The following is a 16,072-nucleotide window of genomic DNA, read 5'->3' as shown; positions in this document are numbered from 1 at the left end:
TTTCCTACACAAGCGGCGTCCCAAGTTTGGGAAACACTGTCCTAGATTAACACTTGATGCAGTGTTTATCTTGGGCAACACTTGTAATATACATGTTTCTGTGTCAACTAAGGTTTGAACTATAAACTATGCTGTACAGCAGCATTTTTAATTGCACAAATAAAAGGGGATGATTTACTATTCAATGAATTTATGTGATTGATACAGATCATGAGAATGTAAAAAAAGCCACCAAAGTTGGAATACATCATAAAAGTGGATTTGTTCAGAATATATTTTCCTGGTTAAAGACTTCACTTATTAATACTCATAGATCCTGATTCCCACATCCAAACTGAGCTTGAACATAGTGGACAATGGCTGTGGGGAACAGCTTAATCCTTGGCCTCCTGATCCTGGCAGAAGTTAGACCAGCAGCAGGACTATTCTAACTTTTGCCACTGGGCCTTATGTCAGTGATGGATCAAATTTTAGTGGAACTCTGCTCTCCATGGTCCCTCCCACCTACACCCATTCTTGAACACCTCTACACCAGAGGTGAGAGGTAGCAGCTGGCACACCACCAGCTGTCCCCCAACTGAGTTTCCCTGAATGGGAGGAATTCTAACTGTCTATGTCCAGCTGTTTTAAGGGTGCTTTGCACTGCTCAGTGGTGCAAGGTGGCCTTAGCAGACCAGATAATCAGTACCATAGTCTGTCTGCAGGTCTTCCCACTGGTATAAATAGGGAATTCCATATACAGATTCTTAGTTTTGAAGGTCAGAAGGGACTGTTATGTTCAGCTGGTATGACTCCCTGCTGAACACAGGCCATAGAACCTTGCCCAGTAATTTCTAATTAAGTCTATAACTTCTGGTTGAGCTACAGCAGATCTTTTAGAAAGTCGTCCAGTCTTGACTTAATGACTGCAAGTGAGGGAGAATCCACCACATACTTAGGGAGATCTAGGTGAGTCAGGCTCCATGCTTCTTAAAATTTTTAACTAGTTTGAAAGTTCCAATATAGGAATTAGCTTTTCAAAGTCTGGAACCCAGCAGGCCATATCATGCCATTAGTTTTTAATTAGGACTCCCTACTGAAATCAAATCTATAGGACATTCTGCATAAAAAATGATGTTATGATATCATCCAATATTTATAAAATTCACAAAACTGGAAGTAAAAATGATAGAGTTGGTGTTTTGTTTTTTAGGGGGGTGGAGGTTGGTTTTTTTTACAAAATTGATGCTTATTTTAAAAAAATCTTCCTGTTGAATTGGTTTGTTTCAGTGATGTGCAGCCAATATTTTAAAATTCCTGAAAATATTCTCTCTTAATTTGTTATGAACCCCCAAGTCCAGTAGTGGATGTGCTGCAGAAATGAGAAGGAAGAGATGGGAAATCCATTCACATATTTCCTCATTTAAACGAAAAAGGATTACCATCAAGATGAGATCACACAGCAAATAAATTAAGTGTATTTGCTAGAAACGTTTATGTAAAACTTTCTTCCTGGAAAACTATACTGAATAAATTGATGGTATAGCGCAATGACCAGCATATATCCTTTGCAGTGGAGTAGGGTGAAGACCTATTTGGAGGATGTGGGGACTTTTTTTTCCCCTTTTTTTATTACCGTCCATTTAGTACAATCTTGTCCACAGAAAAGGTAAAAAAATTGTTCTTCAGAAGTGTGTTTTGTTTTGTTTTTGCTTTTTTTTTTTAATAGTCCCTAAGATGTAATTTCTGGCACGAATGATATAGCAGTAGTACCTAGAGAGGGATAGGAAATTACTATAAGTCTCCTTTTGATTTGGCGGAAAAAAATAACAAAAAAGCTCTCAAAAACCTCTAAAAGGCCTCTCCAGAACTTCAATTATTTGTCTTGAAAAATAATGGCCTATTCTCCTAGGAATACATTTCTACAACTCCTGCTAAACAGAATTTGGCCTGGAATGGTGTTAGATGTTGGACATCTGGTTTCATGGGCTTACTAATAAACCCTGACCAAATCATGGCTGACTTAATACACCTTAGTAATGTATTTTTCTAATAATAATTCACTAGATGTCCTAATTAATTACTCTACTCTAGCATTGGAGCATGCCATTGGCAATTCACAATACTTCTAATGTAAACAACTTACAATTACTTGCTGAGCTGTATTCTCTACTCCACTAACTCAACTAAAGTAAGTTAGTGGAGTAGAGAACTGTACAAAGGCCATGTATCCAACTTGGTGCATTAATAGTACAAAGCACAGCCCTTAATAAAAGCTACAGTCTCTTCTAATGGAGATGAATGCTACATTTGAGGTTCACAGTACAGAGATGGTATATCACTGTGAAAACTTGATTATAGTGAGCATATGAATGCAGGACAAATGCTATCACCTCTAGAATCCAGAAGGTTTGTAACAAACTGACTTGTTCATGCCTACTCACTTTGTGAAAGATCAGTGGTATCCTGGTGCCTGGTACTTTCTTCTGATCCTGTTCCAGCAAAACTGACAGTGGGACACCAAAAAGACCAGAGTCTACACAAAGAAAAGAAAATAGAGACACTATCCACATCTGCTCCAATACATGAGATAAGTGGCACAAAACACATTTTCAAAGAGATAAGCCCATTCAATACATTCAGAGCCATTGATCTTCTCTTCAGCATATCTGAATGTCTTCATCAATCAAGTCATTCAGAGCATGATTAAACAAAGCACTTGGCTAAAAGCAAAGCACTTGTTCATCTCCTCTTTCACCCATAAATGAGGAGTCCTCTGTTTTACCTTCAAATTGCCATCCACACACTCTGCAGTACAGTGAAGGAAAATGCATAAATGAACCATCTGCATGATTCTGATTTGTGGAAAACTGTTGTGTTGATGACCGAGAAATGCAGATCTTTATTACTCAATACAAGTTTAGATGCAAATGGCTTTAGTAAGCTTCCCAAGAATGTGGCTGCTAAAATGAAATAGATGTAATTATACTGTAATCCACTTTTACTCTAAACAGTCCTCTCCCTCTGTGTTTTGAAAGAAGAGCTAGTCAGCATTCATTGTGCTTTTTTGCATCCTCTAGTGTAAATAGGTTGATAGTGCATCTCAAAAAAGGAATATTTTAATATGAAAATTAAAGCCAAGTCTTGTTCCATGCTCATTGTAAGCCCTGGTTAAAAAATGGCCATTATCTCATCTTATCTAACTTTACTTTATGCTCCTATATGTTTATGGTAAGAGTGTTCTGCCTTAGATAAATACTAATCAGAAGTGAATAGTTTCTGAGAGAGAGGTACAAATTATTGAACCTTAAAGACTTGTGTCTTGTAACTAACTACTCTGCTGGGATAAGGTTAATGCCTACAAAGGTCATTTTTCTGGAACTGTGTATAGAACAGTGATACAAGGTAAGTGAAGTAATATCTTTTATTGGACCAACTTCTGTTGGTGGAAGGAACAAGCATTTAAGCTTTGTAGAGGTCTTCCTCAGGTTGGAAGAAGATAATCAACATTTCCCAGCCTAAATACAAGGTGAGAAAGATGGTTAAGCATAAAGGATTCACACATGCGGTAGAAGACCACTTAAAATGAAGCAGGCACTTAAGAGCTAGAAAATAGTAGGGTGTGTTACAAATTGTTGTAATAAGCCATAAAACCAGTGTCTCTGTTAAGTCCGTGGTTTTTAAGTGTCTTGCAAAGTTAAGAATTTAAGTTTCCAGGCACATCTTTTTGAAGGTGTTGTGCAGGTTTACTTTGAGAACCAGGACTAATAAGTCAGTTATGGAGTGACTGTTTGGGGAACAGTGTTCGCCCACGGGTGATAGGGTGTCTTTTTTTTTTTAATCATTTTTCTGTGTAAGTTCATTCAAGAGGGTAGTGATTATCTGGTTTTACCCTCATAGTTGTTGTTGGGGCATTTGATACCCTGGATGAGGTACACCATGGGTTGTGATAGGCTCTGTTTGCCAGAAGCTGGGAGTGGACAACAGGGGATGGATCACTTGATGATTACCTGTTCTGTTCATTCCCTCTGAAGCACCTGGCATTGGCCACTGTCGGAAGACAGGATACTGGGCTAGGATACTTTGGTCTGACCCAGTAAGGCCATTCTTATGTGTAGTAGTTCCAACACACAAATCTTTAAGATTCAATATTTTTCCAGTGTACCTCTCTCAGAAACCATTCACTTTTGATTAGTATTTGTCTAAGGCAGAGCAGTCCTACCGTAAACATATAGGCCCATATAGCAATGTAAAATTAGATGTGATGAGATAATGGCCATTTTTAACCAGGGCTTACAAAAAGTATGGAACAAGACTTGGCTTTAATCTTCATATAAAAACATGCGTTTTTCGAGATGCACTATAATCACATGGATCTTGAAAAGTGTGTTGTGGGGGGTATTGATCATCATAGCAGTGGAGATATGTCTGCAGGTTTTGTATCTGTTGTTCTGACAGTCTCTGGTGTCACTTTGAGGTGGTGTGGCCTGGTCTGTGGGGAGCTTGCTTCTGATAATGAGCTGGGCAAGGCTCGGGGGTTGTTTGAAGGCAAGAAGAGGGGGTTCAGAAAAGTTTCTTTCAGGATGTGGTCCCCATCAAATATGGGTTGTAACTGTTTGATGACACCCCATATGGGTTCTCATCTGGGATGATAGGTGACATCCAGCGGTGTGCGATCAGTGAGGTTTTTTTCTGTATTGAAGCAGGTTCTCCCAGTCACTTGGGTGGCCCGTTCTATGATGTGATCTACTTCTCTGGTGCAGTATCCTTGTTTAGTGAAGGTGGTCTTAAGTGGGTTTAGGTGTGAATATAGAACCATGATATCACCTCTTATATCAACGTAAGTGTCAAATGAGTCACCATAAGGAGTTTCTTTAGAATGTGCCTTATTTAACAAGTATATTGAAAACGGGCCATTATCTGTAAAATATGTGCACTCACAACTACCTACCTACACACACACACACACACACACACACACACACACACACAATCCTTCCTGTGCATGCTCACTGAGCTACTAGATAGCTGAACCCATGTGGGTCTGCTGTGGTGAGGGAGGAGGTGCAGGCTACAGGAAGCCCGTGCAAAGGTTTCACACCCCCCTTTTTGCAACAGAGCGGTGTACTCTCCAGCATCTCCAGCCACCCAAACACAAAGGGAAATGGCTAGTGGACCCACTACCGCATGAATCCAATGGCCAAACCATGCTGCATGAGGTGGGGAAATGGAGATGCTGCAGACCACAGGTCTGCTGCAAACAGAGGTGTGAAAAATCTGCATGGACTTCCTGCATCCTCTCACTATTGCATGGATGCTCTGACCAAATTACATGGCAGGTGAGAGGGGAGAGAGATGCTACAGGGTATATCTACACTGAATCTGGGAGCAATCCTCCCAGCCTAGGTCCTTGTGCTAGCATGCTAAAAATAGCTATGTAGACTTTGCTTTCATATTGCAACTCAGGCTGGGGCTGGAGCTTGGGCTCAGGCTTTGAGTCACAACATCAAAGCAACATCTACACAGCTATTTTTTGGAAATTGGTGCAAGCCCCCTTAGCATGAGTCTGTGGGCCCGGCTGGGGGGCTTGCTCCCACATGTAGTATAGACATCCCCACAGAGGGTCCTGCACCCTTGAAGTGGGAATAGCAGCTGTCAAGCCACTCCATTTCTTGAGAGGCAGGATGACACTCTGCTGCCTCTTTCCCACACTGTTGTAGGGCCCCTAAATCAAGTTCATCTTTTTGGGTTGGGTGCAGGACAAACAATTTTAGACTATTTACTTGTTTTCCCCGCTGGCAGTCATTTAAAAAACATGACAGAGATAATGTTACATTAAAACTACATAGGTTTGGTAAGAAGGCCTATTCAAATACACAATAAAAAAAAAATCAAGAGAAAAAACTATTTTGCTTGCACACCATTTTCTAATGGTTGTAGCACAGGAACTTCTCCAGGGTGGAAATTCATTTAGGAATCAAGGTCACAAAGATGGTTGTGTGTATGCTTTTGCATTTAAAAAGTTATTTTCTGCTACTGTAAAGTGAAGAGTGTATTCAGAGGAATCAATTGTATCCTGCTGTATGTCTCTCAACACTCTCTGTTGCTTTCAATTATTTAAAGGGAGCTATTTCACTGTCACATCCACTGAACCTTGACAACAGGGTTTTGGCCAAAGTGGGTTTGTGATTAACTGGTAGTACATTTTGAGCTCTTGTAAAACAGTTAACAGAAGGTCAGAAAAGCAGACAACTACCAAAACACAGAAAACCTCTTGCAGCTTGAAATAGGTTTCCACATATTTCTAGTTTTTGAAAAGGAGTCAGGATCATACATAGGCTCCAGTGGCTTGATGCCACAGTGACTTGCTACAAAAACTGCCTCAACAGACCCCCTCCCCTGCCCTTTAGTGTGTATGATGCCATGCCAACACATAACACAGAAATGCACAGGAAATCTGCAAATGCCAAAAAAAGGTTGCGATCTGAGAAATGCAGGATGTGTTAGGACACATCAATATAAGTTACTACAGGAGAAAGATGATAAATTATTGCTCTGGGCAAGAGGTGCAGGCTGAATGTGGAGGGACCATATAAGGTGGCACATTGTGCGCCTTATTCAGAGCTCAGCACAATGCAATAGAACAGGATAAAGGTGATGAGGAGATATCTACTCCTAAGCAAATCCTCCCATCTTCATGAAAAGGGGCTGCTTTAGGTACTATGGAGCAGATTCTCGCTATAGGGCTGGAGAAGTGCTTTCATTAAGCCAAACACAAGTTATTGGGCTCACAACAGAAGGAATTACAATGATAGTCTATGGCCTGTGTGATACAGGAAGTCAGTCTATGTGATCTAATTGTCCCATCTCACCTTGGAAGCTCTGAAACTATGAATCTCTGAAAGGCTCTGAAGCAACGCTTCCATCATACTGTAGTATTATCCAGAGGATTCCTATCCCTTGCTCCCTAAGGGATAGGACACGAGAACGAATGGATATAAACTGGCTGTGGGGAAGTTTAGGCTTGAAATTAGACGAAGGTTTCTGACCGTCAGAGGGGTGAAATATTGGAACGGCCTTCCGAGGGAAACGGTGGGGGCGAGGGACCTGTCTGGTTTTAAGATTAAGTTAGATAAGTTTATGGAGGGAATGGTTTAATGGTAAAACATATTAGCTGAGGAATACAGAGTAATGGAAGGTAAATAGTATAATGGCTAACAAGGGTCAGGCTGGTGACTCTTGCCTACATGCTCGGGGTCTTGCTGATGGCCATATTTGGGGTCGGGAAGGAATTTTCCTCCAGGGTAGATTGGCTGAGGCTCTGGAGGTTTTTCGCCTTCCTCCGCAGCATGGGGCAGGGATCGCTAGCAGGAGGGTTCTCTGCCAATTGAAGTCACTAAAACACAGGATTTGGGGATTTTATCAGCAGAGTCAAGGGAAGGGTAGGGACGGTTTTGTGGCCTGCAGCATGCAGGGGGTCAGACCAGATGATCATAATGGTCCCTTCTGACCTTAAAGTCTATGAGTCTATGAGTCTAGACATCTGCCCAGTGCCTGGCCTAGAATGCCTGGCCTCATCCTAAAGTTAGCCCTAAAATCCTCCTTAGCTGGAACAGTTTATGTGCATGAGGCTGTTTAAATATAGAGTCTGGTGCTCTCTGGCTACATGCTGAATCAGGGCCTGTATTACCAATGTACATCTCTTCTTTTGGAATCATTTAAAAACAACCCCACAGAGACCCATTTGTTTCTAAAGAATTTATAACTGTACTACTCACCTTTCATTTTGATTTTTATGGCTTTTTGTTGCTTGAATTCTGTCCCGAGTAAGTCATACAGTGCGGTTAGCTCAATCAGTGCTAGGGAATAGACTTTCTTCATGTCCTGAGGGGCCAGATCACCAATCTTTGTGGTACCGGTTTTGTCCTTTGGCAACCTGAAATTCTAGAACATAGGATTTCCATCATGGCAAATAAACAATCTCAACACATTGAAGGACAAAGAAAAGTGACAAGTATAAAGGCCATTCTGCTGCTGTGGCACCACTTTTGTAATGAAACAAGTTGCTACAGATGGGTGCCACAGGAGAGTGACATAGTTTAAAAAGCAGGCTGTCTGCAGCATGTAAATTCCCCATGCTTGTTGCACAATCAAACTTGCCTGGCAAAACCTATACACTGCAATGACCATATCTGATTGCAAAAAGCAAATCTGTGATGGATAGAACACGGTCTAGTGCAGATAATTTGATTAGTATGCACTTCTGGGTGGTATCTCTTTCCTTTCTCTCTTTTTTCTGTTGTCTATTTAGGTTCCAACTTCACTGGGGCTTTGAGTAGATGCAGAAGTCTGCCTGGATGCAGTTGACTGTAGGATCAGGGTCACAGATGATAAACTCTTCGGGGGCAGGAACCTGTCCTCTTATGTGTGTGTTTACACCTCACTCATTCTTGGGTGCCACATAAAAAATTAGTAATAGGAGGCTCACTGTTGTTCCCGCCCTCTTTATTTCCTATTTGTATTACCATACTACCTTGGACCCCAGTAATGGAGCAGGGCCCATTGAGCTAGGCATGATACAAAACACAAAAGAAAAAGATAAGCCCTGCCCATAAGAGCTTATTTGACTTTACTTCTACTTCCTGTGATACAGGAAGTCTAACTCTAGCAGATAAGGGCTGGATGCATCTCTTTTAAAGTATAACACAAGAACCCGGCAGGAGGATTACTCAAAAGCCAGACATGTCATTCTTTCTGCTGGAAAGGACCCTGGATACCTTCATGGTCCTCTAGCCTCTGTTGGCTCTGAGGTATTGCTGAATTTGGGGTTGAAAACTCTGTGTGGCTGCTGAGCCAGCCCTTATTTATGATTGGTGGATGTAACCAGCTTCCTGCTTGGGGTTTAATTAACACACTTTATACGCTTCTTGTTTCAAATCAATATATAAGACCATGTGAATATGTGTGGGTGAGGGAGGGAAGGTCGGTACAGATCACACGTATCAATTGTCAGATCACTCCTTTTCTGAAATGTTTCGCTGCCTTAGGATTGTTCATCCCTAAGGTTATGGAAAAGGCCATAGCCACTTCAGTGTGTAGACAGTCAATAAGTAAAACTACAGTAAACTGTTCTTTGAATGTGTAAATAATGCGTGACTCTTCTACAATTGAGTCAAAGACTTCTCATAAGCCAGGCCAGAGTTTCCATTCCTATTTTTTTCTGTATTACTGAAGTGTGAGTCAAACATTTTTCAAAACCATTTCTCAGTGTTTCATTAGTGTCAGGTTTATTGTATTAAAACTAAGGGAACGTTCAGTAATTATTACTGGCAGAAATGTTTGTGTGCTTATCTAAATTGAGTGTTTGAAGAAAATTGAAACATTATTATTCCAAACATTGAGTTTACTCAGACATGTTTGCACACAGTGTTTGACAAAAGAAATTGCTATTTTTTTCAAACTGGTTATTAATTTGTAGTTTGTGTGTGAGTGCATGTTTCTAATGTTTGTGAAATTCTAAGGCTGTTAGTATTGATTTAGCCTTATTAAGAATAAGACACATCTGTTGAGAGATGGAAATGTGAAACCAGGGAGAAACGAATCCTCACATTTTGGAAAGATTCCTTGACTCTTTGTTATAACAAAAATTAAATCTTTTCTGAAGGGTTAAAATGCCTCATTCCTATACATGCTCATGTGTTATGCGCTGGGCACCTTAGCAGATGCCATAAGCAGCATGCTTATGCATAGAAAATGTGAAATCCAGAAATGATCAATGTATCTGTTGAAAAGGGACCCACCCCCCAACCTGTACATCTCTATTACAAGTGTAAAGATCAACCCATTCTTCATTCTCATCCTTTTACCTCAGTGGCCACATGAGATTTCTGCTGGAATCCATTAATGCTCTTTAACCAACAAAAGAGGTCTCTATTAAGTGATGCAAGGCACCTCACCCCTATCAGTGTAGTGAGCAAGGAACTAGGGCCAACACTAAATGGGGAAGACCCTCAACTGGTGGACATTGTCAGAGTTCCATTAATGTCTTAGCTGTGGGTCTGCCCCAATAAATATAACTTGAGTTTTCTGAACTGCAATGAAAATAACTATTACTGAGCAGACCATGTCAGGCTAAAGTCCTAATTTTTAAGCATTACTAGTCCTCAATTTCTTTAAGATAAGGTACAGTGTTGAAAAGGTACTGGCATATAGTAGGCATAAGAATAAGATTTCCATATTTACTACCATATTACTATTCTCCTAAAACACACACTGAAGGAACCCAATCCAATGAGAGCAGGACCTTTAGGGGCCCGAAAGAAATAAAGCTATAGCATTCTGAATCTTCCTGTTCCAACCAATATCACAGAAACAATGTCAAAAAGGCTAAAATAAAGTTTATGAAATGACTACAGCAATGAATGAGAAATACCTACAGGAAGTAGCGTATCGTCCTCTTTGCCTTTGCACATTTTGCCTATTGAGCTGTCTTTGAGATTGGCTGCCTGCTCTGCAAATGAAATCTCTAAATTGATATCAGTTTCAGAAACTGGCACATCCTCAGGCAGGGTGGTCTTTTCACTGATACCAAGGTTGAACTCCGGATCTGAAAACAGAGCGGGAAAAAAAAAGTCATCAGCACTTTCAAATATTGCCTCTCTCCTCCTCTGGTTTGCATGAAAGTAAATATTTAGGACTCCAGACAGGTTAATTCTGTGCAGGGGGTGGAAACTCTTGGGGCAAAATCTCTGCTAGTGTAACTCCAATGACTGGAGTTATGTCAGCTGAGAATTTTCATCTCATGGAGTTGCCATGGAATAATTCTGCCAAAGGGCAGAGTTTACCCACTCCTTATCCCTCATGGAAAAGACAAAGCATTCTATCCCAAATAAACCAGCGATTCCTGGGATCTGCCAGAACCAAGCAGCTTCTGCTCAGAAGTTCCTTGTCTCAGATCTGCTTCCCATTCTCCTCTCTTCCTCTGGTGCCCTGTGACCATTAACTGCACAAGTCCTTCAGCAGCCAAGCTTTGCAGGGCAACCCTGAACACCAGTTCTTTGTCCTGCAGGTCTGAAACTGGTGTGTGGGATGGGAGTGCAGGTGTCGGTGTGGGAATCCAATAAAGCATGACTGAGTCCTAACATTCTTATCCCCTTCCCATCATGTAGAGCCTGAATCTCTCAAAGCCACTACAGAGACGCTTCTGTAAGGACGAGGTGAGCAGAGAAGAGTGGGAGCACGTAATGGTGGCACCACTTCTCTTTTCTTGTTGCCCTCAAGAAGGAACTGGGCACTGAACAAATGATTTAGAATAATAATTGTTTTTGTATTGTTTTTTAAATAGAGGCAGTTCTTTTACCATTTAACCTAGAAACATCCTGCTTTTATAGGTAATTACCAGGTGTTTTTCATTACCAATGTGTCACTAGTATCAGGAGACAAGAGAAGGGTACAAAGTGTTTTCAGGGGAAAAAATAATTTTAAATATTCTATTCTGTAAAAGAAAAATTCCAGTCAACACACAAAACAATTTTATCTTATCACAAAGTATCAAAGAGAACCCAATCAGTCAAGGGCTCTGACTGGGTGAACATTCTGACATCTTCACCACCACCACCATCGTTGTTATTTGTAACCTGGTATCCCTGCAAAGCTCCCCAACAGGATTTTGGTCCCATTGTGTGAGGTTCTGTACAAGCACACTGGAAGACACCCTGGCTCCACTGACATCAAAGGCAAAATTCTCAGTGACTTCAATGGGGCCAGGATGTCACCCTCTGGTCCCTGCCCCCAAAAGCTCACAATCTGCTTAAAGACAAGATGCTGCAAGTGAGTATGAAAAACAATGGAATGGGAAGTGGGACGGAAGGATGAGGGAAACCATAATAAGAGCATGTGTTTGTACAGACTAGCTGTTGTATAATGAAACACTCAACAGATGCTTTGTTTTCACCACTGTGGGAAACTTAGGGGTGCCAATTCTCAGATGTCTGAATTTCTTACCCCAAAAGGGGCAAGCCATGGCCCCTAGGAAATACCCTCATCCTGAGCAACTTCCCTATACTACTTCACTCTCACTGACCCTAAGGGCTATGTGTGTAAGGGCTATGGTGGGGATAGGCTGGGTAAGGGAGACAGTGCAACTGAAATGCTGCTGCACTCCAGCTGTTCTTTGCTCTCCCTGGCCCACTGAAGGGTTTAAGCAGTGCTGCTGTCTCCCAACACTGCAAACCCAAACGGTGTGGGAAAGAATAAGCCACAAAATAAAATGTTTTGTTTTATTAAAAAAAATTGGCCCATACTGGTTTGGAACGTCTATATTTAAAGTAAAACTATTTGTGGAGTGCTTGGAGTTGAGACCATCCCATGCAAACTGCCCCAGCCAGGGCCATACCCTTGGAGTTCTTCACACGGAAAGACTGGCCTTAAGATCTTCAAGTTGTGAAACCAGCAGCATCAGTTTCAGAGTAAGCCATAGTGTCTAGTACTCGGTTAGGACTTTAAGGTCCATTCAGCAGAGACTGAAGCAGCTCCAAAGAGAGGAACAGTTTTGATTGGGGGCAGTATGCTTTTATTCTACTCACAACTGAGTGTAAAGCTACGAGAAGTAGAATAAAAGAATTGTAAAATATACTTATATGACCAGTTTGTCTTTTCAGAGTAGCTTCAGCCTGAACTGTGTTAGAACCTCAAAGGCTTCACTGAGCAGATGTGAAGGCTCAAACTGAAGCTGAAATTGGAGCTGCTGATTTCAGAAAAGCGATATAAAATGTCTTAGAATCGCAACACTTTTAGGGCCAAATTCAGCCCTGCATCAAGTCTACTGACTTCAGTTGGATTACACCACAAATATATTTGGTCCCAGTGTTTAATGCATTTAAACTGATTTTTTAAATGGTAAAAGGGGGAAATAGGGTTCTTATTCCTTTATTATTATTTTTATCAGGATGTTGTGGTTATTGTGGCTTGTCTAATCCATGCATCTTTTGCCCCATATCAGCTTGGAACAGAACTGTTGCTAACAAAAAGTAATGCAGTAGTTCCTGTTTCAGCCCTCTGTTCAGAGGAAGTTTTGGATTTGTTTTTTGTTTTGTTTTTGTTTTTTGGGTACTGATGGCTTTGTAATGATATACAAGCTTCAAAGACCTGTGGAAATGCTGCTGTTCTTATTTGGGGGTTTGATGTCTTTGCAGTCCTGATCCTACTGCTTTGTGTTTATTAACTAGGAAACAGCTGTAAGAGGAAGTAAATTTGTTGTGCTGTCAATTTGCCAGTTGTGGTCAAAGTTTCGTATGACAGAAAAGTGAGTGTGATACAAAAAAAAAAAGTCAATACTGGATATTAAAGGGGACGTGCAAAAGGTGTGTTTTAAAACTGGGCCTGCATCGTCATTTTGCTTCCCTGTGATGTATAAAGAAGGCTTGTGTTTAAGAAAAAATTATGGGAACATCGGAAAGGTTAAGTCTGGTCTTTCCTGGAGAACATAATGGATGTCCCAGAGGATGTATACTGTATACTTTGACTTATGTAACTGTTAGGTCTCACATTTTTATTGGAGGGGTGGAGTGGTTTAATCTTTAATTAACATGTTCTTCCTCAAAAATGCTAATTGGTCATTGAATTTATACACACAAACTAACAGACAGTTTTAGACTGTCATTGTTTCACTAGCTCCCCCACTAGAGAGTCTTTCGGGCAGCACAGTCATTTATTTCTAACATTTAAAAAAAGGCAGGAAGAAAAACTTTTGAAAAAAATGTTTCAGGCCTTATTTATACATTATAAAGAAGCAAATAAGGGCACAGCTCCATTTTGTCCTTTAAGTTACCTTTAAGGAGATTCAATTCTTCTTTCAGTTACAAGGGTACTACTGCCACTGACTTCAATGACTTACGTAACTGAGGCAGAAATAGACCTTGTTTTGGGTGATTTTTCTCTCAATTTGGAATAGGAAAACTACTACACAGAATGTTTGGAGCCTGATCCTGCTTCCATTGAAGACAATGGGAGTTTGGCCACAGTCTCCTATGGGAGCAGAACAGGCTCCAATACAGTAGATTATATTTATGAAAAGTTTGGGAAACAAATGTTGTACTAATGTGTGCATTAAGCTGAAACTAGCAAACAAACATCTCTCACATTTCCATCATTCCCCCTCTTCCACCTCAGTGCTGAAAGGGGGATTAGGGACTTTTAGGAATCACTAGGGCATTTTGTGGGCCTCCTTGCTCCTTCCTGGACAGATGCATGGGGCATTCTCCATTTAAGGAGAACCATTCTCTCCCACTCCCAACCATGCCTCATTCTTTCCTGGCTGACATCCACATTCCTGGGGCCAGCCAGGAAGAGTTTATAAATGCTGCTGGCCTTAAGTGTCTCACAGTGGACATGTGTCACAGAGGGCTGAATCCCCCCTTACCCTGAGGCTAGGGCTGGTGCAGAGCCTGAGGGAGGTGCCTTGTATTGCCATGATTTTGGTGTCCTCAAAGCCAGTATCACCCTCAAACCTGCCGTGAATTTCCCCCCCAGTTTTAATGGTCTCTGTGAGCTTTAAAGAAGCCAGGAAATAGGAGTGACACAGGAGCATACCCCTCCCACCCCAATCCATGCTCCACCTCTTGCCTGCCCTGAAACACCTCCTGCCCCAGGGGCACCTGTGGAGTGGGGGTGGGGTATTCTTCACCTGGGAATATACCCTGGGGGGGCTGCTTTGTAGCCCCTTTGTGTCAACACAGCCAACACAGTGGGCTTGCAAGGCGACCATGAATGGGCCCAGAGGGAGCACACTATGCCACTGGTCCACAGTCTGTGCTGTCTGCATATTAGTTTCCAACTGGAGTTGGTTTTGACCTATATAGGTTACATCCATGTATCATATCTATCCCTATGTGCTAGCGCTGCAATCATACTCAGAGGAGGTTCTCAGCCTAACATTCATCCATAAAGAAGAGCAGAAGCTGGTGATGGGACAGTGGCGGGAAAAACGCTTGTAGGTTTCTTTCGGTTAAGTGATGGTAAACGTCAAGCAAAGGAGTCAACTGATGTACACAAGGGATGTGGGAATTTGCGTAATCAGAAAACAAGAAAAAGACATGCCCAGCTTGCATAGGACCCAGTCTAACTCCCTTTAAAGCCAATGGACATCTGTCAGTGAGTGTTGGATCAGGCACAAGACACTCCAAGGCCATATTCCCAGAGGCTGTTTATGCCAATTTACACCAGCGGAGGATCTGGCCCCAATTCTGGAAATTTCAGAGTGTCTTTCAACTAAGCCCTTGTCCCTCCAGGTCTTAGATGAAAGTCCCTTAGCAACATCTGTTTTCTAACTACCTGATCATTATGCTTTGGGTTTACCCTTCTAAAAACATCTTACTCAGCATGCTTACCCCGGAAACTGGCCCTTTAAATCTGGAAGAGACAACCAGCTGCAGCCCCACATTAGTCATTTTGTCTCTGGCTGTTGCTACTCTGAGTGGTGAGTTCTCAGTTTTTTTGTGTTTTTTTTTTCTTAGCATATCTTTTCCTGAGGAAGTAGCACATGTCTCACTATCCTTAACTCTTAACTGACCTCCTTTACATGATCATCTAAAGAGCACTGCATCTATTTACCTTCAGGGCATGCTGTGATTTTTTGTTAGGGTTTTGATAAAGGAGTGAGGGTTGGGGATGGTTAAATATGTGAGATTATTGTAATTTCTGTTAGGCATAAAGCAAGTAGCCTGGTAAATGGTATTTGGCAGCTCAATGAGTGGCCTTTGGATTTTATTTTTGTTTGTTTTGTAGATATACACACAAAAGCCATGGAGATAGAGGTTTCAAGAAATCCAAATAAATGAACCTCCCCCTGGATACTAAACATACTAGGACTAATTGACTAGATTGAACTGTCCCTCCTGGATTGGGCCAGTCAGGAAAGAACAAAAAATTTGAACAATGGGGACCCTTTCACGTTATTTCCTGACATCTGTTCAACCAAGGAAGAGTTTAGGTTAGGGTAGAGGAAAAAAGGGAGTGGGAACAGGCTCAAGGAATCTGAGTTCACATGCTCCATGGAATTTTCAGTATAATTATCAATAGCAGTAGTAGGCAGTGT

General features: G+C 41.4%; 1 protein-coding gene across 1 annotated transcript in view; it reads right to left on the bottom strand.

Annotated features, from left to right (window-relative positions):
- Positions 1-16,072, bottom strand: part of ARHGAP18 (Rho GTPase activating protein 18) — a 100,352-nt gene that overhangs the window by 26,006 nt on the left and 58,274 nt on the right. The window contains exons 5-7 of the mRNA XM_054022279.1: positions 10,416-10,585; positions 7,758-7,923; positions 2,424-2,515 (exon numbers count right to left, since the gene is read on the bottom strand). Of these exons, the coding sequence (XP_053878254.1) occupies positions 2,424-2,515; positions 7,758-7,923; positions 10,416-10,585 (428 nt within the window). The remainder of the gene's footprint in view (positions 1-2,423; positions 2,516-7,757; positions 7,924-10,415; positions 10,586-16,072) is intronic.

The sequence above is a fragment of the Malaclemys terrapin genome, chromosome 3 (genome assembly GCF_027887155.1).
Source record: "Malaclemys terrapin pileata isolate rMalTer1 chromosome 3, rMalTer1.hap1, whole genome shotgun sequence".
In the NCBI taxonomy this organism is placed as follows: domain Eukaryota; kingdom Metazoa; phylum Chordata; order Testudines; family Emydidae; genus Malaclemys; species Malaclemys terrapin.
Note: the sequence above shows the minus strand (reverse complement) of the source record. Positions and strands in the feature narration are given on the sequence as shown.